General features: G+C 36.3%; 1 protein-coding gene across 2 annotated transcripts in view; it reads right to left on the reverse strand.

Annotated features, from left to right (window-relative positions):
* The window catches only part of KIF27 (kinesin family member 27), a 90236-nt gene that overhangs the window by 24945 nt on the left and 38110 nt on the right, over window positions 1–27181 (reverse strand). For both annotated transcript variants that reach the window (XM_018052416.1, XM_018052417.1), the window contains 7 exons: window positions 25054–25223; window positions 24471–24574; window positions 23065–23220; window positions 19818–20023; window positions 14750–14947; window positions 6065–6175; window positions 3128–3304 (listed from right to left, as the gene is read on the reverse strand). In XM_018052416.1, the coding sequence (XP_017907905.1) occupies window positions 3128–3304; window positions 6065–6175; window positions 14750–14947; window positions 19818–20023; window positions 23065–23220; window positions 24471–24574; window positions 25054–25223 (1122 nt within the window). The remainder of the gene's footprint in view (window positions 1–3127; window positions 3305–6064; window positions 6176–14749; window positions 14948–19817; window positions 20024–23064; window positions 23221–24470; window positions 24575–25053; window positions 25224–27181) is intronic.

The raw sequence follows: 27181 nt of genomic DNA on the forward strand, positions 1-27181 counted from the left end.
TTTTGGCTGTGCTGGGTCTTTATTGCTGAATGGACTTTCCTCTAGTTGTAGCGAAAGCAGGCCACTCTAGCTGTGGAGTGAGGGTTTCTCATTGCAGTGGCTTCTCTTGTCGTGGAGCACAGGCTTTAGCATGTGGGCTGCAGAAGTTGAAGTTCATGGGCTATGGGGTACAGGTTCAGTAGTTGTGGCACACAGGCTTAGTTGCTCCACGGCATGTAGGATTTTCCTGGACCAGGGATCGAACCTGTGTCTACTGCATTGGCAGGTGGATTCTTTACCAATGAGCCACCAGGGAAGCCTTAATATAGGCTTTTTTATACTGTGTTTCTTGTCTGAAATGGATACAATCGTATCTTATAGTATTTCTTAAATACTGAAAAAATATGTAATATGCTTTGTTTTATCTTTTGTAATATCCTTTGTTCAAAAAGAACCCTGAAATATGTCTCAAGTTTCTCTTCAGTTTAATTAAAACTATCTTCAAAGAATCAATTTTGCTATGATCTACTGGCTTCCCTGGTGGTTCAGAGGTTAAAGCATCTGCCTACAATGCAGAAGACCTGGGTTCGATCCCTGGGTCGGGAAGATCCCCTGGAGAAGGAAATGGCAACCCACTCCAGTACTCTTGCCTGGAGAATCCCATGGATGGAGGAGCCTGGTGGGCTACAGTCCACGGGGTCACAAAGAGTCAGACACAACTGAGCGACTTGACTTCACTTCACCGTGGGTTTCATTTATTTGCACTCTATGCTTACCTCAGTATGTTCTTACTTCCTAAATATTACATCTCGTTGAAACTAGAAAACATCTACTTTCTTTTCTTTGCTCTTCCTGCATCATAAAGTAAATGTATTTCAGGAATAAGAGTTTCCTTCTCACTCCTTTCTTTTTCTATTTTTTTCTTTTTTGATACAGAACATATCATAAAGGTCCCAGGTATTTTCTTCTGTTTATTCACTTGATACACTGATTTGTAAATCCTCTTTGCTGTCATTACATGTTTCTTTTTTGCGGGAAGGTGGGCAGCTTCTAAAACCTGACCCTGACAGCCAGTGTGGACAAGTTACCTGGATGGAGCACCAGCAACTAGGCTGGATAGAAGAGCTACCCCTACCCCAATGTCCAATAGCCTGCTGCTAAAAGCTATCTTGACATGTTTGGGAAACAGAAGACAGAGCAGAGGTTAAGTGCAGATCTTGTTCACATGTTACACTAAGGTGGAGAAGTTAAGAACATGTCAAAAAATCACCCCAGACCTAGTGGTACATCTATGCTGGATGAAAGGCAGGTTTTTTAATAAAGAGGCAGAGCTTATTCCATGATTCCACGACTGACCTCAGACTCAAGGTCAGCTGGAGGCAAACGTTGTGCAGAAAGTCTTTTTTTACAATTTTTAAAAATTGAAGTATAATTGATTTACAATGTTGTGCCAATCTCTGCTGTACAGTGACTCAGTTATATACATATATACATTATGTTTTATATATTCCATAATGGTTTATCACAGGACATTGAATATAGTTCCCTGGGCTATACATTAGGATCTTGTTGTTTATCCATTCTAATGTAATAGCTGGGATCTACCAACCCCAAACTCCAAGTCCATCCCTCCCCGACTCTCCCTTGGCAAACACAAGTCTGTGAGTCTGTTTCTGTTTTATAAACAGGTTCATTTGTGCCATATTTTAGATCCCACATACAAGTGATATCATATGGGATTTGTCTTTCTCTTTGTAGAGAAAGTTTTCTTAAAGGCTAGGGCAAGTCAGCTTTATTTTCAGATGCTACTGTTGCTACTGCTATTATTAAAAAAACTTCTCCTGGTCCTTATAATACTTCTACAGTCATTTTTCAAAACCTGAAACTGAGGCAAAGTCCTTCATAAAACCACTTATCTGAATGGCTCATAAAACCCAAGTCCTACAACAAAAATTTTTGTAAAGATACTCAATACTTTTGTAAAGATACTTCTTTATAAGTAGAAAAATAAACAAATCTGTATTATACAAAGTCTTCTTTCTTTTGTAGGAATTGTAAGTAGTAGTATCAGTTCAGTTCAGTCGCTCAGTCATGCCGACTCTTTGCGACCCCATGAATCTCAGCATGCCAGGCCTCCCTGTCCATCACCAACTCCCGCAGTTCACTCAGACTCACGTCCATCGAGTCCGTGATGCCATCCAGACATCTCATCCTCTGTCGTCCCCTTCTCCTCCTGACCCCAATCCCTCCCAGCATCAAAGTCTTTTCCAATGAGTCAACTGTTCGCATGAGGTGGCCAAAGTACTGGAGTTTCAGCTTTAACATCATTCCTTCCAAAGAAATCCCAGGGCTGATCTCCTTCAGAATGGACTGGTTGGATCTCCTTGCAGTCCAAGGGACTCTCAAGAGTCTTCTCCAACATCACAGTTCAAACACATCAATTCTTTGATGCTCAGCCTTCTTCACAGTCCAACTCTCACATCCATACATGACCTTAGGAAAAACCATACCCTTGACTAGACGGACCTTAGTCGGCAAAGTAATGTCTCTGCTTTTGAATATGCTATCTAGGTTGCTCATAACTTTTCTTCCAAGGAGTAGTAGTATAGTTGGATCATTTTCAAGTCTGTTCTTCCAGATTACCAATGTTCACTCAACCTTCACCCAATGTTCACTCTCTAATGGTACAGATTATTTTTAAAATATCCACTAAGGCTTCCATAGGAAATGGCAAGCAAGTTATTCTAAATGGTTTCATAGTTTCTGTTTGGGATAATAAAAGGTTTGGAAATAGATAATAGTGATGTTGTAAACACTGAATATAATTAATGCTGATGAACTGTACACTGTAAAAAGGTCAAAATGGTAAATTTTATGTTATGTATAACACACTACAATTTTTTAAATATCACCAAAAGTTAATAATAGATAACTCATACTTGGTAGAACACTGAACATTTTACTTCAAAACTGCCAATAGATTTTACTGATGGTCATTAAATAAGCACTAATAAGCCAAATACACTGAAAACCAGAAAAGTTTTCTTTTGGTTTCTAACTTCACAGTGGTTTGATTTACCTTATAGAAAAATAAATCTCAATTTATATGGCTTACAACCAGAGTCAAAGAGCATATTAAATAGAATACCTGACTAGATCGCAACTTCTTACTTTCCAGGTGGCTCTTCTCCTGTAACAGGGCCTCCTTCTTTGAAACTATGGCCTCCCGTTTCTTTAAGTCTTCTTCCAGCTCCTCTAATTCTTGGCGTTGATTCAGAACTTTCTCTACTTCTTCATCTAACCATTTCTTTTGTTTATCCAATTTCTACATTAAAAGTCCAAAGAAATGTTACAATTTGTTTTTCTTCACCATAAAATTTATATGGTAATAATATAGCTTCAGACTAACTAAACACCTTAAATGAACATTTAAAAGCTATCTGGAACACCGTAAATGAACAGTGAGAATAACAAAACAGTATCTGTCCAAAACTGTCAAGAAGTGGTTCTAAGTTAACATCTTCCTTTGTTGTTTTATAAGGAGTTCAAATTTATTCCTTGAAAATGCTTGAGTCTGGGATTTTTAAGGCTGTCAATTTTCTTTATATATACTGAGGGTCAGTTCTGAGAACACGTTGGAAATCTTATGTGTTCCAGAGGCGCTTACCTCCATCTCAGCACTAATGAATGAGCTCCTTGCTCATTCATTCTCCCTGACTGCAGGGACAAAGCTTTTTGCCTCTCTAGCCCCAGTGCCTGCTATACTGCCTTGCCTATGATTGACTCTCAATAGAATGTTATATGAATGACTGAATGAATTTCTGATTCAATTAACCAAGGAGGTGACTAAATGAATAGCCATAGTGGAAAGACATAGGTGATAAGGCATGAAAATCTACTCTGCATTGTAACCTGTCAACATCAAATAATTACAAAATAAATTGCGCTGTAAAGATTTTCAAAACAAGCATCTCAGTATTATCTTGAGCTAAGGGTACCTAGAAATAAGTACAAACAAAAATGTGAGTGGAATAACTGTCCAAGATGGACTCTACCAAGTGCCCACCTGCACTGGGACAGAGTAATGAGGCAATGCTTCCTAAATAACAAGAAAACAAATCAATACAGTATTATTTTCCAGTTCTTCTCAAACTTGATTAAAAAAAAACCTGTTCCCAGAAATCTGTATTAAGACAATAAGACAGTGAATATGCACGAGAAAAAATGAGCAAAGTGGCCAAGGCAAAGTGAGATCCAGAGTCCAGGGCTCTGTAGTTTTTCATCCAGACCTAGACAGTATGGTCCTATAAGCAACAGCACATGTGAATAATGCTAAACCCTTAAATGGCAGCTCTACAATTACTAGAACAGTAAGGATATCCCAGAACAATGACAGAAATACTTTAGTTTTGTTATATCCAGCTCTATCTTAGAAACGCCACACGAGACCCTATGAAGACTAGCAACTAAAACATATTCTACAAACATTTCTTGACTGAGTGGGGTTTGAAAGTTAAGTAAGAGATCTTCTGTAAGCTCCATTCCAATAAAAGAGAAACCAAAAAATGATGATTGTTGATAATAAAAGCTGTATACAGCTAATTCCTAGGTATATGTATGCCAAAATGGAGGGTGGGATCGGTTCTATCTGAGAAATGGAAGTAACATCAATGCCTGCCTCAGAGTAGGCAATACTTTAGCTGTGCTTTGAGGACTGGGTGCTGTGCTGTGCTTAGTCACTCAGTCGCGTTGGACACTCTGCGTCCCCATGGACTGTAGCCCGCCAGGTCCAGGGAAGCCCTTGAGGATTGGGTAGCAGTCTGCTAACATAATAGGTGTTTTAGAGAAACAATAATAAATGAATGAATTTTCCTGCGCTGGAAATAATAAAGTTATGATCTGTGCAATTCACAGTATCTTAGTTAGTTTTCTGAAAATTTCTTACTTTGTCTCTTCTCTCTTACAGTAAATAGTCCTACCACACAGTGCCAATTTTAAATACTTTCTTCTTATAAAAGAGTTTCATATCAAAACAAGGTCCTATTATAAGCTTTTTGGATAGTCATATTGATTAATTTACAATCTTTAGAGTCAAATTCTGGAAAATGTTGTTTTAGAACACTAAAAAGCAGGAAGGTTTTTTTTGTTTGTTTATTATTATTTTAACCCAATAAAGTCAATGCAGGCTGTGAGAACCTATTATTGTATTCATTTAAATTTAGATTCTTAACATTTTGTAAAGCGGCGCTAACTATTCTATGCTTTCCTACCTCTGCTACTCCTCCACATACCCTTCCACCCAGAAATAATATTACCAGGCATGTCAGAGAGAAAGCTCTTTAACTAATTTCTAAAAAGCACTAGTAAACTAACTGAGAACACATGCATGTCCTAAATCTTACTGTTAAAATATTAATATATAAGACTTAAGAAGAGCAAATAAAATTTTCAGAATTAGGTTGATGCATTTGCATTTGAGGGTAGTTAGTTTTAAGTACAGTAATTTTTAAGACTTTTAGTACTGTGATTCCTAATTTACATAAAATTTTATTTCTTGGAACTTTGATATTAATTTATTAATTTCATTTTTTAAATGTGGCATTTAGACAATAGCTTTTTAATATATGATATATGGTACATATACAATTTGGTTGTATTTGAGTACAGAGCTCTTTTTGTTAGAAATATATCTGTTTCCAGAGGAATAAACCAGTCTTGACATAAGGATAAACACAATCTAGTTTTCATGTTTACATTTCACAACATTCAAATAAACTCATTTCTACTGAAGTAAGAATACAGCATTCATGTTGATGTTTGGTAGAAACCAACACAATACTGTAAAGCAATTATCTTTCAATTTAAAATAAATAAATTCAAAACAAAACAAAAGTACAGCAAATTTCTGGATAAGAAATTAATTTTTAATAACAGAAATGTTTCAGGAGAAATATTAGAAATTTTGTACTCCAGTGGCAAAGTCTAGTGTTTGAAGATTTCATTTAGAGTCCACCTCTTTTTACCTCTACTTAGACAATCATCAAATCGAAAAGAAACCAGGAAACACTAAATAGAATTGACAAACCTGGAGTTGGTCTATACTTCCAAATGAACCTTTTCTCTTTTTCACCTTAAACGCATCAAGGTCCTCAGCTTTCAGTTTTAGATCTTTCTGTTCTGTTTTTAACTGCAGTTCCTATAGAAAACAGGAATTTAAATCACCTTATTGCTTTTACTACATGGCCATCATTAAATATTTATACAGATAATCAATTTAATATTTACTTTCCTACTTGCAAAGAGAAAGAAAACAAGTAGATGAAGCTTGGGGCTATTAAGGAAGAAAATAAGGTTAGCCCTTCATTCAAGCAATAAAATCTCACAGCAAAAATCAGCATTTACTAGGAAAGCTAGGTACTTTTTTCATTTTTCGCCTGTGTTACAAATTATAGTAACAGGGGTAAGAGTATGAAAATTATAAATCCACTTTTCTCTTGCCTTTCTGAGTTCATTACCTTCAGTGAGTCCACCCAAGGTACCCATATACAACAGGGATATTAGAATTTATCACAGGAGAAATGTAAAAAGAAAAGTAATACTCAGGTTCCAGCATTCAAAACTCAGATTTTGCAGCATGAGAATAGTCTTTCAAGACTGATCATGGTCCTCTGAAGAGTATTTTCCCAATTCCTTCAGTTTCCATTCACATCTTAAGAGTCAAGTCAAGAGGGCCCATGTGTTCTACTGGGGTTTAGAGACGATGTTAACTGTCCACCACCAAAGCTTAGCAGGAATCTGGAAGGAGGCCATGAACTCAAAGTGGGCTGGTCCACACTGCTATTTCTTACTGGTCCATGATGGATAAGTACAGAAATTAAAAGTAAGTGTTTAGAACCTTTTACAACAATTCAACAGAATAATTTTATGTCTATTGAATCTAATAATTAAAAGATAGACTTATTGCATATTTTAATTTTTATTTCATTTTTCTACTAGTTCTTGTTTTACAAAGGTATTGGGCTCTGACAAATTCATAATAAAGTGAAAATTGTCTCTTGTGTGTGTGTGTGTGTGTTAGTTGCTCAGCTGTGTCCAACTCTTTGTGACCCCATGGACTATAGCCCACCAGGCTTCTCTGTCCATGGAATTTCCCAGGCAAGAATACTGGAGTGGGTTGCCATTCCCTTCTCCAAGGGATCTTCCCCACCCAGTGATCAAATCCAAGTCACCTGCATTGCAGGCAGATTCTTTACCATCTGAGTTACCAGGGAAGACCCCCAAATTGTACATTTTCCATAGGGAATTTTTGAAGTACTGAAAAAAAGGAAGTAAAAGGGAAGTCTACCATTTTCCAGGTCTGGAAATGGCAGAAAGGAGGAAAAAGTGAGTAAGAAATATGTGTGTCCCAGTTTTCCTCTTGAGTTTTGACCTAGGAAGGGGATAATAAGTAAAGGTGTCACTGAGGGCAGAGAGAATGGGGACTGCAGTGCAGAGGCTTCACACCCACATAAGTCCATGCAGTCTTGCTGAAAGAACAGAACTATGATCAGGGAACAGCAACTAATTGGACTCCTTGCACTTGGAGAATGAGGACGACGAGGTAAGAACAAATAGGGAAAAGAGATGAAGCCAGAGCTCCTCTACACTCTACACTGAACGTGAGACCAGTCTATAGACTACATTGGCTTCACACCAGGGGCCAGGAGAGAAAGGTGGAAAGGGAGAGCAGATTACAGCCAGTCACATGCAAGAACCAACTGAAACTCAGGAAGTCCCTCCTCCTCAACTCCATGTGATGCAATAAAGCTGCACAATGGAACACCACATACACTAGAGCCTACCTTTGAGAAGCGTGGAGAGCAGGAAATTGAATACTCTTGTTCAAGAGAACTGAGAATTATTTGAAGAAAATGTCTAAACTATCAGAATAAAGTTTGAACAGATTGGATATTTGGTTAGTTCCTATGATATTTCCAGCAATTATTATGACATGGATTGGGCTGGTCAGGTTGGGAGGAGTGTCATAAAGAACACAAGGCTACTATAGATTCAATAAAGAAATTTTCTATGCCCACTTGAGTTGAATTATGGGTGAATTTAGACCCTCTTATATTTACTAACCATTAATTTTTCATGCTTCCCTATTGCTTGTTCACAGTTGTAATTCAGCTCCTGTCACAGTCACGGCGACTTTAGGATGCTGAAATAAAGGCACCTTATACCAGGGCTGACTCTCTACTATTCGTTTTTCTACACATGCTTTGAAAGTATGTAATAGGTGATCTAATCCCCTCTTCTGTATGTTGCTCTAGACATTATTACCTTTACCACATATTGTAATCTCTAACATAATATTAAAATAGCTGTCTACCAGGTACTATGCTATGCTTTTTACATCTATTTAATTATCCCATTTAATCCTCACAATAATCCTATGAAACAGATACCATTATAAATCCCATTTTACAGATGAGGAAATTGGTGCTTAGAGAAGTAAAAGTCCCATATCAGACATTGATCCACAATTTCAGGGGTTCCCATACCTCTTCTTTACTATTTCAGTTAAGAACTGCTGCTCTAAGAAGAACCTGTGCAGCAGTCCTAGTATTCACTGGAAATGGTTTAGTCACTTGAAAAATGAAATGTTAGAAAGCTAGTTCTGAACAAGATGTCCCTTAGGACTCTGAGCAGATGCTGTTTTTGCATGAAGTAATAGAAATTTCAATATATCTTCAGGGCAGACTGTTCCTTTTCCTGGAATACTGAGAGATATGGCTAGAAGGAACAAAATTACCCTAGATAAAGTGTCAAGTTTTAGTTACCAGAAGAGTTGCATTTCAGCAGACTATGTGTTCTACTCAAAAGCTTTCTTTTCCTTAAACAAAGATTTAGAGAGTGCTATGTCTTATTGGTTTAAGCCAGGATTCGTGAGAGATGAGGAGCTGAGACCCAAAGACCACAGGACTGAGAGGCAGGCCTGCTCCTCAGATTGGAGGAAGGACTGCAACACACAGACCAGGCTGTTGGCAATGAATGAGAACTGACCATCAGAAGATTCAGCCTGTGGAACTTTTTAGTTCACTGGATACGGGTAAGGAGGAAGAGGACACAGTCAAGAGTGATTGATAAATTTGTAGTTTACTCAACTGAATGCACTGAAACGTCATGTAAAGTACACAAGAAAACTTTACTTTCTCCCCCATTAAGGGAGCAGGGAGGAAGAGTAGTGAGAAGATAAGTAAGAAAGATCCTGAATTCACCTATAAGTCAGTCAGTTCAGTCGCTCCGTCGTGTCCAACTCTTTGCGACCCCATAGACTGCAGCACACCAGGCCTCCCTGTCTATCACCAACTCGCGGAGATTACTCAAACTCACGTCCATTGAGTTGGTGACACCATCCAACCATCTCATCCTCTGTCATCCCCTTCTCCTCCCACCTTCAATCTTTCCCAGCATCAGGGTCTTTCCCAATGAGTCAGTTCTTCACATCAGGTGGCCAAAGTATTGGAGTTTCAGAGTCAGCATTGGTCCTTCCAATGAATATTTAGGACTGATTTCCTTTAGGATGGACTGGTTGGATCTCCTTGCTGTCCAAGGGACTCTCAAGAGTCCTCTCCAATACCACAGTTCAAAAGCATCACTTCTTTGGTGCTCAGCTTTCTTGGTAATCCACTCTCACATCCATACATGACCACTGGAAAAACCACAGCTTTGACTAGACAGACCTTTGTTGGAGAAGTAATGTCTCTCCTTTCTAATATGCTGTCCAGGTTGGTCATAACTTTCCTTCCAGGAGTAAGTGTCTTTTAATTTCATGGCTGCAATCACCATCTGCAGTGATTTTGGAGCCCTAAAAATTAAAGTCTGACACTATTTCCACTGTTTCCCCATCTATTTGCCATGAAGTGATGGGACCAGATGCCATGATCTTAGTTTTCTGAATGTTGAGTTTTAAGTCAACTTTTTCACTCTCCTCTTTCACTTTCATCAAGGGGCTCTTTAGTTCTTCTTTGCTTTCTGCCATAAGGGTGGTGTCGTCTACATATGTGAGATTATTGATATTTCTCCTGGCAATCTTGATTCCAGTTTGTGCTTCATCCAGTCCAGCATTTCTCAAGATGTACTCTGCATATAAGTTAAATAAGCAGGGTGACAATATACACTCTTGACATACTCCTTTCCAAATTTGGAAACAGTCTGTTGTTCCATGTGCAGTTGTTACTTGCTTCTTGACCTGCATACAGATTTCTCAAGAGGCAGGTCAGGTGGTCTGGTATTCCCATCTCTTGAAGAATTTTCCACAGTGTGTTGTGATCCATACAGTCAAAGGCTTTGGTATTAAGATATTAAGAAGAGGTGGAAGAATATACACAAGAACTATACAAAAAATATCTTCATGACCCAGATAATCCCAATGGTATGATCACTCACCTAGAGCCAGACATCCTGGAATGTGAAGTCAAGTGGGCCTTACGAAGCATCACTATGTACAAAGCTAGTGGAGGTGATGGAATTCCAGCTGAACTATTTCAAATCCTAAAAGATGATGCTGTGAAAGTGCTATACTCAATATGCCAGCAAATTTGGAAAACTCAGCAGTGGCCACAGTACTGGAAAAGGTCAGTGTTCATTCCAATCCTAAAGAAAGGCAATGCCAAAGAATACTCAAACTACTGCACAATTGCACTCATCTCACACACTAGTAAAGTAATGCTCAAAATTCTCCAGGCCAGGTTTCAACAGTACGTGAACCGTGAACTTCCAGATGTTCAAGCTGGATTTAGAAAAGGCAGAGGAACCAGAGATCAAATTGCCAACATCCACTGGATCATCGAAAAAGCATGAGAGTTCCAGAAAACCATCTATTTCTGCTTTATTGACTATGCCAAACCCTTTGACTGTGTGGATCACCTATAAGACAACCCAATAAAGATGCCAATGGTTGGATGTGTGAATCCATAGCTCTAATGGCAAATCTGGTATTCAGGATTAAACCTGGGAGTTGTCAGAGTTAAACTGCAGTCATGGGAAAAGAGATGAGATGTCACCCAGGCCAAAGTATGGAAGAAAAAGAGGACATAGGCTAGAGTCTGGAGTAATTCCCATAAGCAAAGAAACAATAGTGTAGGATAAGCTAGCAAAGACAAAGAACAAGCAATCAGAGAAGAAAAAAAACCAAGGTAAATATAACTTTACAAATGCAAAGGGGAAAATATCTCAAGATGGAGGAAGTGGTTAATTATGTTGAATGCAGTGTTAAGGACTTCAGTCACAGAGAGAGCACTGATGTACTTCTCAAGAGCTTGAAGTGAATGGCACAGCCAAGACCCAGAAATCAGACTGGAGAAGACAAGAGAACAAATGAAAAGAAAAGAAACAGAATCAAATATAATAAACTTTTCCAAGCAGTTTGGTTATAAAGGGAAGAAGAGAGAGACAGAAGTATAAAGGTGATGAAGAATAATTTTCGGATGAGAATAATCTAAGCTGTTTAAAGAAAGAATCTAGCAGAAAAAGAAAAGCTGGAAATATAGGAACAGAAAAAGACATAAATGAGATAAAGTACTAAGTGCTTAGCACAGTAATGAATGAAGATAAATAATAAATGTTATTTATTTTCTATAATAATAACTATCACAATATTAAGAATGAGTAACTCAAGAATATTAAGAAAGCAATTCCATTTATAGTAACATCTAAAAGAATAAAATATCTGGGAATAAATTTAGCCAAGAAGGTAAAAGACTAGCACACTAAAAATTTTAAAATACTATGAAAGAAATTAAAGAAGAAATGAAAAGACCACCCCAGGGATTCTTCCATGACTAGGTGGTAGAGTCCACCTGCCAAGGCAGTAGACACCGGTGCAATCCCTGATCCAGGAAGATCTGACATGTTGTGGAGCAATGAAGCCCCTGCAAAACAGCTACTGAGCCCTTATTCTAGATCCCAGAAACTACAACAACTGAGCCCACACATTGCGACTAATAAGCCCTTGTGCCAAGAGCCCATGCTCCCCAATAAGAGAAGCCACTGCAATGAGACACCTGCTCACTGCAATGACGAGTAGCCCTTCATTTACCACAACTACAGAAAAAACTCCAGACCAATTAAGACTCAGCACAGCCAGAAAATGAAATAAATAAATAAATAAAATGGAGAAAATATTAAAAATAAAAAAAGACACCCCATGCTCCTGGATAAGAAAACTTAATATTGCCATGATGACAATACTACTCTGAGACCTACACAGTCAACAAAATCTGTATCAAAACTCCAATGACCTTTTTGCCAAAATGGAAAAGCTGACCCTTAAATTCATATGGAATTGCAAAGGTCCTTGAATAGCCAAAACAATGCTGGAAAAGTACAAAGTTGGAGGACTTAATTCCCAATTTCAAAATCTACTGCAAAGCTACTGTAATCAAAACAGTGTGTACTGGCACAAGGACAGACACAGAAACAAATGGAATAGAACTGAATGTTTAGAAACAAATTCATAGATCGATAATCAACTGATTTTTGACAAGGGTACCAAGTCCATTCAACAGAAAAATAACTGTCTTTCAATAGATGGTGCTGGAATTCCACATGCAAAAGAAAGAAGGTGGTCCTCTACCTCACACCACATACAAAAATTAACTCAAAATGGCCCAAGGACCTAAACACAAGAGCTAAAACCATAAAACTCCAGAAGACAACACAGGGGTGGTTAAGTCCTTATGACCTTAGATCTGGAAATTAATTCTTAGATATGACACTAAAAGCACAAGTGAAAAAAAGGAAACATAGATAAACTGGAACATCATAAAAATGTAAAAGTATGGCACATCAAAGAATATTATCAAGAAAATGCAAAGATAATCTACAGAATGGAAAAAACATATTTGGAAGTCATGTATCAAAGTTTAATGTCCAGAACAGAGTGAGTTCCCATAACTCAGTTACAAAAGACAATCCAATTTAAAAAGACAACTTCAAAAGACTTTTCGCCAAACAAGATACACAAATGGCCAATAAGCACATGAAAAGATGTTCAATACCATTAGTCAATATGGAAATACAAATCAAAATCATAATGACATTCCACTTCACATGTACTTGGGTGACTATAACAAAAAAGAAACAGAAAATAACAAGTGTTGATAAAGATGAGAAATCAGGCCCCTCAAACATTGCTGGTGATAATGTAAAATTGTGCTGTCACTATCAGAAATAGTTGGTGGTTCCTGAAAAAGCTAAGCATAGAATTAGCATATGACCCAGGGATTCCACATCAAGGTATTTCAAGTCCAAATTGAAAGCAGGGACATGAACAGTTACTTCTATGCCAATGTTTATCACAGCACTATTCAACAGCCAAAAGGTAGAAACAACCCAAGTGTCTATCAGATAAATGTAGAAAAAAAATGTTGTGTATGCATGTAATGGAATATTACCCAGTCATAAAAAGGAATGAAGTTCTGATATATACTACAACATGGCTGAACCTTGAAAACTTTATGCTAAATGAAATAAGCCAGACACAGGACAAATATTGCATGATTTCACTTTTATAAAATGTTGAGAATAGGAAAATTCATAAATATAGAAGTAGATTAAGATTACCAGGCGCTGGGGGAGAGAGGGGGAAAAGGACTCACTGCTTAATGGTTACTCAGGGTGATGAAAAAGTTTAAAAAAAGATAGAGACGATGGTTACACAACACCGTGAATGTAATCAATGCCATTGAATTATACGCTTCAGGTAAAAATGTTCAATTTCATATTATATTTTACCACAGTTTATAAAAATCAATGATGTAATACACCAAAACTCATTGAACTATATATACACTTTACATTGGTAAACTGTATGATACGTGAAGTATATCTCAATAAAAGTGTTTTTTAAAAAATAAAGAATCAGTAACTTGGCTTCAATGCTCTTTAAGTTCCCTTCCATGTCTAAATTCTGTCATTCTTTTTTCTAAGGTCTGAGAATATGTTACTTTCCTCAGTTTAAAATCTAGGAAACCTCCAATTATGTCCCAAACCTTGGGTTCGGCTTAACATTTCAATAGAACAGAGCCTGGTACACAGTGCTAGATAAGCGTTCGTTATTGTTGTTATTATGATTATTATCAGCCTCCTTTTCTTCAGAAGAGCCCTATTGAGGCAAGTATGATAAGGATATTTAAGAATTAACAGACAGAGAGGGTAAGTGATTTTCCCAATAAATGGTCCAGCCAAGAATGAGAGAGTTGGGATCTGAACACACACTAGCCAAGCTCCAGAGTCTGGGCTGATACCACTAGTTCCTCCCAGCCTACAACTGCTAGGCACAGAGGTCTGATCACTTTTCTGCATACTAGGGAATGAAATGGTACCATCATTTTTACCTTGTACTTTTTCCTATGCTGATACCTGGACAAGGCATGTCAAAGCACTTTGAAAATGGGAAATCCTAGTCAAATGTTAGATATTTTTTAGAAAGTCAGCTTCATAAATTTATGTTTTTGACAGCCTCAGCTGAAGTTAAGGTCCTAGTTAGAGAAATTATCATTGCACTTTCTTTTGGGAAGTCAAAGCCTTCAAGACAGTACTCAGAATTCAATAAATAGCTTTTACTATGTAGATCAACAAAGTTTTAAGGTGAATGGGAACAGCAGCCAGGGACAGGCCAAGGTTAGATACTTCACAAGCCAACTGAATCAAGACCTTGGTTTCATTAGCTCTGAGCCATTGAACATTTCATATTATGCTTAGCAGGAAAGTATGACAATATTACTTTGATTTTTTGTTGATCCCGCTTAATTTCTGCATCCAGTTGCTTCCTTTTTTCGTTTTCTTCTCGAAGTCTTTTTTGCAGCTGTACCTTTTGATATTTCATGTGATCTACATTCTGCTCTAGTTCATTAGCACGTTTCTCATTTTGGATTGACAGTGACGCCAATTTCTTACTATTTTGATGCTTTCTCTGTAAGACCTGGATCACATGGAATATTTAAAAATGAAAAACTGCATTTCTCATATCCTTCCAGTGAACTTAAAACTTTTCATTTAATTACGCATGTTGGCATTTCTTCCTAGATTTTAATTTATTCTTGACAGTTTCACAATTGTTTTCTATATTTCTACTTTTACAATCGGTCAACTATCATAATTTTCACAAGATGTAAAGAATGATGAACCTTCCTGGTGCTGGTAGCCAAACAGAACAAAACCAACATCACTGCTTCTTTTTTTGAGTGTTTTAATTTAAAAATACTTTATGTACATAATAAAAATTAAAACAATACAAAACTGAACTTATATTTAAAAAGACTCTTATCTCAGATGGCTAATCTACCTGTCCTGCTTCCTGAAGCAGTATTCTTTGAGAAATAATTTATATGCATATAAATAACTTTATGTATATATATTCTAGGTAGACTATTCTCCACCTCCTTTTTTTTCTATATAATTTATCTTGTTCTTTCTATGTGACTGTATAGTATTCTATTGTACTCATATTTAAAATCCAGCTAAAGCCTAAATCATTAATCCCTGAGTTAAAATGATCAGAAATGATACCATTTTCCCAGACAGTAACCATTATAATTATTTTAATTATCACAAATAAAGCTTTTCCTCTCTAGCAAAAGTTATCCATTGACAGCACTAAAAATCTGTGAACATCTGTGAAGAGCTTACTGTACTAATATAAAATACCAGTGTTTCAATTTAATCTTGATCAAACAAACATAGATTTGTATTACGTACTTTAGCATTGCACTAAGTATATCTCACATGAAATAAAGTTAAGGTGAGGTTATTTGTAAGTTATGCAAACTACAATTAATTATTTCCTTTATCTTGGCAATAAACTGCTGGGGAAAAAAATTTTGTTTTAATTAAGTATTCACAGATGCATTGTAGCTTAGGAGCAGGGCTATTCAAAGGGTGGTCTGTGGACCAGTACCAGTCACAGACTGCTGTCAGCCTGCACCATGAAGGACATTATTAGACTCAGCTGATGGTGTTTCTATGCAAGACTTTTTTTTGATGAGGGAAGCTGTGCTCCTATTTACCTTTATCCCACTGCAGACCAATAATGAACAATCTGCAGTGGACTACTTTGAGTACTACTAGCTTGGATGCCACAGGACTCTGCAGTTTCCCAAGCCTGAATTGGGACCCTGGTTTTGCCACTTATTTTTGACAGTAATTGCAATATTGGAGCAAAAATGTTAATATTAGTACTGTAGTGTCTTTTCCACATGATATTGAAAACATCAGTGTAAGTACTGATAATCTTATTTAAAAGTGAGATAGGTTGTCATTGTCTTGTGCTTATTCCACAGATGCTCAAATGTGGAATGTGCACTCTGTTAGCATTAAAATATTAATACAACATATAATGCTATATATATATCTAAAGGCAAAGAACACAGATTTCAGATTTTTTAATTAAAACAAATTTAAGTTTTAAAACCTAAAATAACTTCATTTTACCAATAAAACAACTAGTATTTCAATATTTTTAAATGGTATGAACTGTTAGTGTACCAAAAACCACTTTTATCATCACAATTATATGACTATGAGTAAGTTATTTTACCTTCATAAACCTGTTTCCCATTTGTAAGCGTGTAAAAATACACACTTTAAAGGATTAAATAATATATATGAAACATCTCGTGTGTATAGAGCACTTTGTAGACACTTAACTATCACCATCCTTCTTCTCCCTACCACCATCCTTGTCCTCTTGAGCATCCCCAGCTATGCATGCATATAGCAAAGGTACAGAAATTTCTAAAACTACAAGGGAAACTTATTTCAGTCCTTGGCCTATCAGAATTTCTTTTGAACTTAAGTAAGTTCTTTCCTTTCCTCATCAGTACTTTCAGCAGAAAAAGTTACACAGCAAGAAACATGGAAAACAAAAAAGGACATGATAATTCACAAACACTATAAATAATCCTTCATGTAATCTTTTAATCTCAATCATAAAAATAATCTTAGCTAAATCCACAAATAAGGCTTCAGGTATAGATTTATATGGCAAACATAATAACCTCCATAGAAAAATAATAAGTTTGGCTATAACCTACTTAGAAAAATAATAATTTTGGCTATCTCAAGAAAATTGGGAAAAAACACAGACACGTGAAGACTAAACAATGTGCTACTAAGCAACCAATGGGTTCACAAAGAAAAGAATCAAAAATACCTTGAGACAAATGAAAATGGAAACACAACTGTCCAAAATCTAATAGCCAGAACATGGAAACAACCTAGATGTCCATCAGCAGATGAATGGATAAGAATGCTGTGGTACATATACACAATGGAGTATTACTCAGCCGTTAAAAAGATTTCATTTGAATCAGTTCTGATGAGATGGATGAAACTGGAGCCGATTATACAGAGTGAAGTAAGCCAGAAAGAAAAACACCAATACAGTATACTAACACATATATATGGAATTTAGAAAGATGGCAATGACGACGCTGTATGCAAGACAGGAAAAAGACACAGATGTGTATAACGGACTTTTGGACTCAGAGGGAGAGGGAGAGGGTGGGATGATTTGGGAGAATGGCATTCTAACATGTATACTATCATGTAAGAATTGAATCGCCAGTCTATGTCTGACGCAGGATACAGCATGCTTGGGGCTGGTGCATGGGGATGACCCACAGAGATGTTATGGGGAGGGAGGTGGGAGGGGGGTTCATGTTTGGGAACGCATGTAAGAATTAAAGATTTTAAAATTAAAAAAATAAAAAACTAAAAAACAAAACAAAACAAAATCTATGGGACACAGCAAAAGCAGTTGTAAGAGGAAAGTGGACAGCAATACAGGCTTACATCAAGAAACAAGAAAATCTCAAATAAACAATCTTCTAACATTACACCTAAAGAACTAAGAAAAGAAGAGCAACCAAAGCCCAGAGTTAGTAGAAGAAAGAAAACAATAAAGATCACAGTAGATATAAATAAAATAGAGACTAAAAGAACACAACAGAAAAGATTAATACTAAGAGCTGGTTCTTTGAAAAGATAAAAAAATTGACAAGTTAGCCAGGCTCAGCAAGAAAAAAAGAGATAAAATAAAATCAGAAATGAAAGAGAATTTGTTTCTGGATTTGTATTCTGATGCCACAGAAATGCTGTGGTGTGAAGAGTCTTCAGAGTCCCTTGGACAGCAAGGAGAGCCAAGCAGTTCATCCTAAAGGCAATCAGTCCTGAATATTCATTGGAAGGCCTGATGCTGAAGCTGAAACTCCAATACTGTGCCTACCTGATGCCAAGAACTGACTCATTGGAAAAGACCCTGATGCTGGGAAAGACTGAACGTTGGAGGAGAAGGGGACAATAGATGAGATGGTTGGATGGCATCACCAACTCAATGAACATGAGTTTGAGTAAACGCCAGGAGTTGGTGATAGACAGGGAGGCGTGGCATGCTGCAGTCCATGGGGTCGCAAAGAGTTGGATACGACTGAGCAACTGAACTGATCTGAACCACAGAAATACAAAGGATCATAATGGACTATGATTAATAATCATAAACCAAAAAATTGGATAACCTAGAAGAAATGGATAAATTCCTACATACCTACAATCTTCCAGGACTGAATCATGAAGAAATAAGAGAATCTGAATAGACTGATTACCACGAGACTGGTTCTTGTAGATTTTGAGTATAAGAATTACTATCAGGACTAAAAGTAGGATATAAACCTAAGAAATTATTAATTTCATAATAATCACAAAGGAAAATTCTTAATTGTTTTGTTCTACTAATGTTTTGTTAGAATGAGTACTTTGTTAGATATCATAGCCTTAATTTAAATGGCTGAGAAATAAAAAAGAATTGATCCCAAGACTCTCTGAGGTGAATTGCTAAGGGAAAATACGTATTCAGAAGGAAAGTGCAAAGTGTCAAATCATGTTATTTTAACTTGGTGTTGACTTGAGGGCTACTTAAGTAAAAAGAACCTTTAATGGTGACATCCATATATTTTAGGTAGCATTAAAAACTCTAGAAGGAGGGACTCTTGCTCTATTCACTTTTGCATCCCCATCTAGAATAGAACCTGGTACACAGGAGGTGTACAATGAACACTCATCTTGTTTAAAGAAAATAACTGTGGCATAGTTAAAAAACAGACAACTAATGCGCTGACTAGGTTAACTACAATTTCATTCCACCTACAGTGGAAACAATATGAAAGCAAAAGATTACGAATCAAAAGAAATGGAAAAGGCATTTTAGCAAATTCACTATAAGCAGACTAACAAAGCACTCTGACCATACCAAAAGCATTTGGGAGTAACTTCATATACAGTAACTCCCTGTAACGGAGTATTTCTCATAGAATGTAAGTTTTTAACTCTAGCTATATTTGGGGTTATAGCAAAGTCCAGCATTAGGGAATTAAGAATAAGATGCAGTAGTGCTCAGTTAGTAACCTTTCTTAAACCAATCAGTTATAATTTCAGAAAACTATGTGAAAGTTATCATTGTTGAATGTCAAGAAAGCGCTATATACATACCAGATGTTTTATATGTGATTATTTAATCATTAGTTACTCTTTTATCCTTCAGAAAATAACACTATTTCTGTGGTTATCTTCATTTATAATCATATGGTTTTGATAAAAAGGTTAAAATACACTTCTTGAATGAAGAAATATACTACACAGACTAAAACCATGCAAACCCACCAGCATACTGGAAAAGAAAACTTGCCTTCCAGTTCTTCTAGTAAAAACTGAATCCTACTTCTTTCCTAACTAGGTATAAGAATCCTCAAAAGCAGGAAGCCTTATGTAAGTTTTCTCAATTACATTTTTTAAATTACCTGGATTCTTAGCTTAGCGGCATCCATCTTTCTACGGAATTCCTTCTGTAATTTTACCTTCAAAGCAACATCAGAAAGATCTTTGTTTTCCAGTTCCTGTAGTTGCTTTTCTGTTTCAGTTAATTCCACTTTTGCCTGTTCTGCTTCATGTTCAAGTTTTGTTACTTTCAGAGAATACTGCTTGCTTACTGACTTGGCATCATTACCTTCATAATAATAATAACAGTAATAACAATTATAAATTATGTTTAAAAGCTAAGTAAAACACCAAAAACATAAAATTTCCCTACTCTTAAAATGCTGGCCATGTAACTATTTAAGGCATGGCATTAAAAACCCAGCTGTCCCTTCACATCCCAGTCAAACACAACTTGTCATCTGGGCTCTTGAGAATTAGATCTTTAATGACTGTCCCCATTTGGTGTCATTCAATCTTCTTTCTGGTTCATCTTTTGTTCTGAATTTGCAGTTTACCTTTGCAGGCATCAAACTCTAGTTAGAAAGGTATGTGGGGTGACTCTCTGGCTCCTGGCTTACTATAATTTGTCTTCCTACTACCCATAATCTATCTCTGAATTCTCTTTTTTTCACTATTATGAAAATTTTTCAACATACCAAAAGTAGGGAAATAATCCTTATAATGAATCTCCATCACCCAGATTCAAGAGTTACCAAGATTTTGCCACTGCTTTTTCATCTAAGCCTTTTTTCTTCTTTTATTTACTTAAAAACTTTAAAACAATTCCAGATGTCATAACATTACCTATGTATATTAATACTTTAATAAGCATTTATATAGAATATGGAAATAACCAAAAGTCATTATCATACCTAACAATGTTAATATCTACCAGTCCCTATTCAGACTTTCCCAATGGTCTCAAAATGTCTTACAATTAGCCTATTTTTTTTCTATTAGTCTATTTTAATCACAATCCAAACAAGGTCACAATACATCTTATCGTCATGTTTCTTAAGAAGCCTTTAATGTAGAGCTGGTTCCCTCTCCTTTTTCATCTCCTTTTTTCACATTTTAATATCTCTGAAATCAGAGATATTTGAACTTGTTAAAGATAAATTTTTTTGAAATGCTTTTCTTATATTTAGAACATAGAGAAAAACAGAATATAAATACTGTTTCTGTATCTCTTTTCATTCTAAGCTCAGCTACTGACCCTGAAAACTTGGTTCTGATTTATTCTGAATAGTCAGCTATCCCTGGACTAGCAAACCCATGGCAGTGGAAAGTAAGAGTCGAGAGCTCATAGGAGGAATAATCATAGGGTCCAGTTGTTATACTGGTATACTGAAAGTCTCTTAATTTTTAATAAAAGTTTGTTAATTTTAATAAATTAAAATCTCTTAATTTAAAAATAAATCTGAATTTTAAAATTCTTTAACTTTTTAATAAAATCTTTTAATTTTTTATTAATTTATTTTTAAAGTAAAAAATTTTAATAAAAATCTTTTTAATTTAAAAATCTCAATTAATTAATTATAAATTAGTACATGTAAGTTGTTTTCTAGCTCTACAATTCTGATTCTGACTAACTGTAAATGTTTTAGTGACTCTAAGATCCCAAAATTGTTTAACACACCAATATTTTATGAACCACTAAGAAAAACTACAGTACCAATTACACCATGATAAAATGCTAAAATGCCACTGATTTTTAAGATGCATTCTGATTTCAGAGATATTAAAATGTGAAAAAAGTATATATTAAAACTGATGAAATACAGTATAATTGTCATTGTTATTCATTTTGGCTGAAGTAGCTACTGTTTGGGGAAGTCTTCAGTGAAAGGGCTTTGAAAAGGAAGTACACATTGACCCTTCCGCTAAACACCATCTCTAAGGGTCTTCAGTAAGCTCCAAATTGTCCTCCATTCTAATGAGCAAGAAGAGAACCTGCTCAGTTTAAGTGCAGATATCCTCTATTTTAAGGCAACCAGGATGGGTATACCAGGCTACAAAAGTGTGCTTGCTAGATATCCCATGGTGGGATAACCTATCTGAAAGAAAATCATTTATTTTAGAGCAGTAAATATCCTCAAGTTCTATGCACACTACCCTGAAATCATGGGAATGCAGAAGTTATTTAAACCCCTAAACTGTTTCCTAGATTCACCTAAGGGAGGTTTATTGGCATCGATCCTGCCTACGAGGAAGGAGCACAATCAAAATCAAACACATGGAATAACTGGAGCTAGAAGGATGCACTGCCAGGAATGAGAAATGAAAATGCTTTGGACAGCATCTGTGTGTGTGTGTGTGTGTGTGTGTGTGTGTGTGTGTGTGTGTGTATGTGTGCGTGTGTGTGTGTGTGCTCAGTCGTGTCTGACTGTAGGGGAAAGGAAGTTGAGAAAGGAAGACTGACAGCTAGAAAGCTAGACTGCAAGAAAGAGGTGGGAGAGGGAAGGCAAGTTTCTCCTTGCTGGCAGAGGATCTGGTACCCACAACTGCGTAGTCTGAGTGTGATTATAGTCCTGGGCTTGAAGAAGAGGAAGGTATTAATAGTATTTCCTTCAGTTCCCCTAAGAGACCAGAGAGTTGTTCTGAATTGGAACTGGGGAAAAGAAATGTTAGTGGTCTTATTCCTTCAATTCTTTACTGAATTTCATAGTAGTCAAGGCTTATACTTTGAGTATATTAGTTGGGGGAACCAAAAAACTTGAGGCGTGCATTTTAGAGTAAGCCTAATGGAGCTGGACGGTGAGGAAAGGTGGTGGTATATACACCCAACCTGGTAGAATTTGAGACTAAGGGGAGGAGCCGAAAGCCTGGCTCACTCAAGAGGACAGCTCTCAAGGACAAATCCTTACGTCTTCAGAAAAACAAAAGTTATCTACAGTTAAAGTACAAAGCTTGTAATTAATGTTAAAAACAAATTATTCAAGAAAGTAAAGACCAGTAATTTAAAATAGGTATTTACTAAAATGAGTTAGGAAAACATCTCGGACATCTTATTTCCAGAAGCCAAGTATAATGTTTCTTTAAAAAGTGACAAAAACCATTAAAGACCACAGAGGTTGGTTAGGACAATTCATAGATAAAAGCAAACATAATAAAGTCCTTTTGATAATTAACCTCCACGTATTGGCTTTAGAGCACACCTTGCTATACCAAATTCCAGACTGACGTGGAAAGTCCTGAGCATCAGAAATTAAAGTAAATGTTACAACATCAGAAGCACCTTTAGAACCTTTTCTTTCTCCTATAAGCTGGTTCACAAGATACTATTACCTGTTTTAATTAATTCTTTAATCAGATCTTCCTTCATCTTGATGTTAATAGTAAGTTCTCTCATTTTTTGTTTAGCTTCAGTAAGTATGAGTTCTGAATTTCTTAATTTTTGCAAATTCAACTCTTGACTCTCCTGGAGACATTCAATCTTTAAATCTTCAAAATAAAAGAAACAAAGCTGAGAAATAAAACTATCTGCTCAGAAACATTTAACAGAAGTAGAGTTTAAAAATGAAAAAAGCAGACACAGAAGCAGTCTAGAAGTACCAGAGGAAGGGACAAACAGAGAAGGAAAAAAATGGCAATTGTGATTTTAGTTTTCCAGCTTACAGTGAGTTTTCCTTTCCTTAAAACATGTATATGCTCTAGTCATATCCTGCAGGTTCTGACACAGTTTCTCATTGCTCTTAGATATTCTGCAATTTGACTTTTTCTCTAATCTGAGATACTTAAAAAAGCTATTAAATCTCCAGATGGGTAGAGATTTTCATTTTTTTCCTACTAACTTGTAGTTTTACTGTAATCAGAGAATGCATTCTATCCCAGACTAATCAGAACATGGTCCCATACTGTTTGTTACTGTCTTGTACCAGAATATACAATTACCTCACTGTTTTAGTTCAGCTGAGACTTTTTACATAATGAGACTTCCTCAATGAAGGAACTGGTGCACCGATGATTCACATTCTGACAAAAGTTTCTTACCTGGTTGTAGACCAGTAACAAACGGTTCAAGGATGGTGACTGTAGCACTTATCTATACTATTATACACTTTAAAAATCTATTTTCATTTCATGTTTTAGTATCACATGCATAAGCTCTTAAAAAAGATGCTATTTTCACAGTGTAGGACTTATCATGTTATTTATATTCTCTGTACTCTGTGTTTTTACCACTCATAAGCCAAGAGAAATGAGCTAAAATCTCCTCATACAGTTTTTGCAACATAAACATCTTTTATGCCATTTTTTAATGCATAAAATTTTCATCAGTTGTAAACATTACAAGCTGCTAGATTAAGTTGGCGCTAATGTCAAATACATCACTAATGGTAGGCATGGGTGCCAGTGAAGCAGTGAAGAAACACCCAGTAAATTACTTAAGATGGATTTTAAAGAAGGCAAGAGTGGGAAGTCAAACTCAAGTTTGAATATAAAATCCCCATTCTGAGAGATTTAGCCTATAACTCTATCTAGAATTGACTGGTGAAAAAGCTTTACTAAGGAGTAAAAAAGAACAAGAAATCAGAGCACAGAGCAGAGAACATAAAGGAAAAGCCAGGAAGGCACTCCAAACCAAGTTTCTGTCTCTGAGAATACCTAGATGCTTCTTAAATTATTGCTTGAAGAAAACGAGAAGTGTCTTATAAATATTAGATCTAAAGTACTCGAGAGAGTCTGTGTACCTTCATTCTCCAATCCTGACTTTTGTGTTTGATCCTGAATATCATTCAATTCAACAAGTGAACAAACAGAGCCTGGCTTCTGAATCCATGAACAACTTCTACGTCTGAAAAAGGAAAAGGCCAGGACCAAAGGTAACTTGTCTGTTAGTCATTTTTAATCTGCCCTCAAATTAGTTTTCCTCCAAATTACTCTTTAAATTATGGCTTACATAAAATAAATGGAATTTACTAATATTTCAGCAAGTAAAGAGATACCCCCCACCATGTTGGACCCAGTGGAAAATTCATCATGTTTTTTGCCACTGTGGCAGCAGAATTAGGAAATCCAAAATCTTTTTCTCTGAAAATTAAACTCCAATAACCATAAACATTCTAAAAATACAATTATTTTACAGATGTTAGACTGACGTGTTCAAAATACTGGTTTCGTAACACATTAGTTGATAGTACATTTAGCAAAAACCACTTAACTCTTCTACTAAAATTTTTTTAATGTTAAAAAAAACCTATTTCTGTATATATTTACTGTATCATGTAATTATGCTTATAAAATCAGTCAATATTAATATATATATTAACATACCTAATTTCAGATTTCTCTTGGCCTTCTGACTCTTCATCATCACTGTTATCAGAAAATTGGCATTGGAGGACTTCATCCTGTTCTTCTAAGTGACCCAGCAGCATCTGACTTTGTGTTCGAAATCCCGCAACTAGTCGATCCAGAGAGTATACAGAAGGGCTTGTGTGGACCTTACAAGTGATTCCCCCACCCAACAACAACAAAAAAAAAAGTGATTTTTTAAAGGGTCTATTTTTATCATATTGCTCAAAATGTGTTTTCTAAGAGGTTATTAGACAATAACCAATCACTAAGAGCCAATCACTAAAAACATACATTTCCCCTCCCCGCACTGCCTACAAAAAAGTCAAAACTCATTTCACAATACTATTGTGTCTCATGGATATACACTGCTTTCAGAATCTACACAGTTCTCCCTCTTCTAGAAAGCTCTTCTGGTTTCAGTTATAGCTTCAGAGAAAACCAGCACTCAAAAAGAATCATGAGTGAAAACATCACAGCTCTTGAACATAGCTCAGGCACTCCCCAACCCATGTGAAGCCCATACACAGTGTAACAGGGCACAACTGTTGCCCTGCCCCCAGCCTTCCCAGTCCTGAACGCTTGGAGAATTGCAGTGTTGTTAAGGATCTGTAATTTTCCCCTAATCAAAATCCCACCACATGAAGAAATCCAGAACCACTGCCACTCGCTCTGCCAGGGTAAGATATTCCTGATTTGGAAATTCAAAAGTAACTCAGGCTTCACCTGTGGTAGTCAGGGATAGTTGATTAATGCCCTAGTAACATACTTAATCTGTATCATGGGATAAGGAGATTTTCATGGGCTGCCTGCAAACTTTCTATATTATAACATGCTTCTATTGGCCTTAAGTTCTCAAAAATTTACCTTGGAAAACAACTATGAATTAGAAATTGCCTTTATTTTCATTTCTATTACCAAATGTTTCCTTTCTAGCCATGTCTCTATAAGTGAAAGTGTTAGTTATTCAGTCATGTCTGACTCTTTGTGACACCATGGACTGTAGCCCACCAGGCTCTCCTGTCCAGGGAATTCTCCAGGCAAGAATACTGGAGTGGGTTTGCCATTCCCTTCGCCAGGGATCTTCCTGACCCAGGGATCAAACCCAGGTCTCCTGCATTGCAGGCAGATTCTTTACCATCTGAGCCACCTATCTGTCTCTATAACCAAACCTCAAGGTAATTTACCCAAAAGGGTAAACAATAAGATCTCAGGGGAAGCATTCAATTTATTAATATAAATTATTATAAGCTACTAAATTACAACATATAGTAAAAATGTATATACCATATGGTGTTCAAGATTCAATTGATGGAGGTTTCTTCACATCCCCTCCCAGAAAAGCCTATCTGATACTGGATATTTCTCAATACCTGATTTTTGTGCCTCCACTGTTGGTCACCTAATAAGGCCATGTGTCATATCAGCACCATGACGAATAGGGGTAAAGTTTTCTAGGTGGCCTCCCAATTCTGGAATATGGGGGAGGGCAAGGGAGTTTATTTACAGAAGAACCAACTCAAGAAGTATTTATCTAACAAGCACATTGTACCAAGCATGGCCATTTGCATTATAACCAACAGAATTCAAGGTTTCTCTTTGCTGGCGGTGTGGGTAGGGGGCTGAGGGGTTTATTTCAGGAGCAAATAAAACTTTCTGTTTAGAATCAAGTTTTGTTCTCCAGGATTTCAACTTGCTTTCAAATGTTCTTTTTACAAAGAAAATCAAATGACCCAGCTTAATAACGAAACAGGTTTTGCCACAATGAGTAAACATTCAGAAAATTAATTCCTTAGCAGTCATTCCACACAAAAGAATGGCTTTTAACCTCTTCTGGCTCATAAAGCCTTCTATAATCTGTCCCCTTGCTACCTTAAGTGTTCGGTCCTGCTTTCTTTAGTTGCTTCTGCACTCCCTGCTCCCCAGAGAATATGCTTGCATTTTCAACCATATCCTAAATGATACTGGTCATAATGTAAGTACTCAATAAGCTGGGTAATAATTCAGATAATTGAGGTGTATCCAACTAGAAAACAATTTTTTTATTCTAATTGTGTTTTCTGAGAATTACATAGCAACAGGACTGGACAGAACTTTAAAGATTAGA

The sequence above is a fragment of the Capra hircus genome, chromosome 8 (assembly GCF_001704415.2).
Source record: "Capra hircus breed San Clemente chromosome 8, ASM170441v1, whole genome shotgun sequence".
NCBI classification, from domain to species: domain Eukaryota; kingdom Metazoa; phylum Chordata; class Mammalia; order Artiodactyla; family Bovidae; genus Capra; species Capra hircus.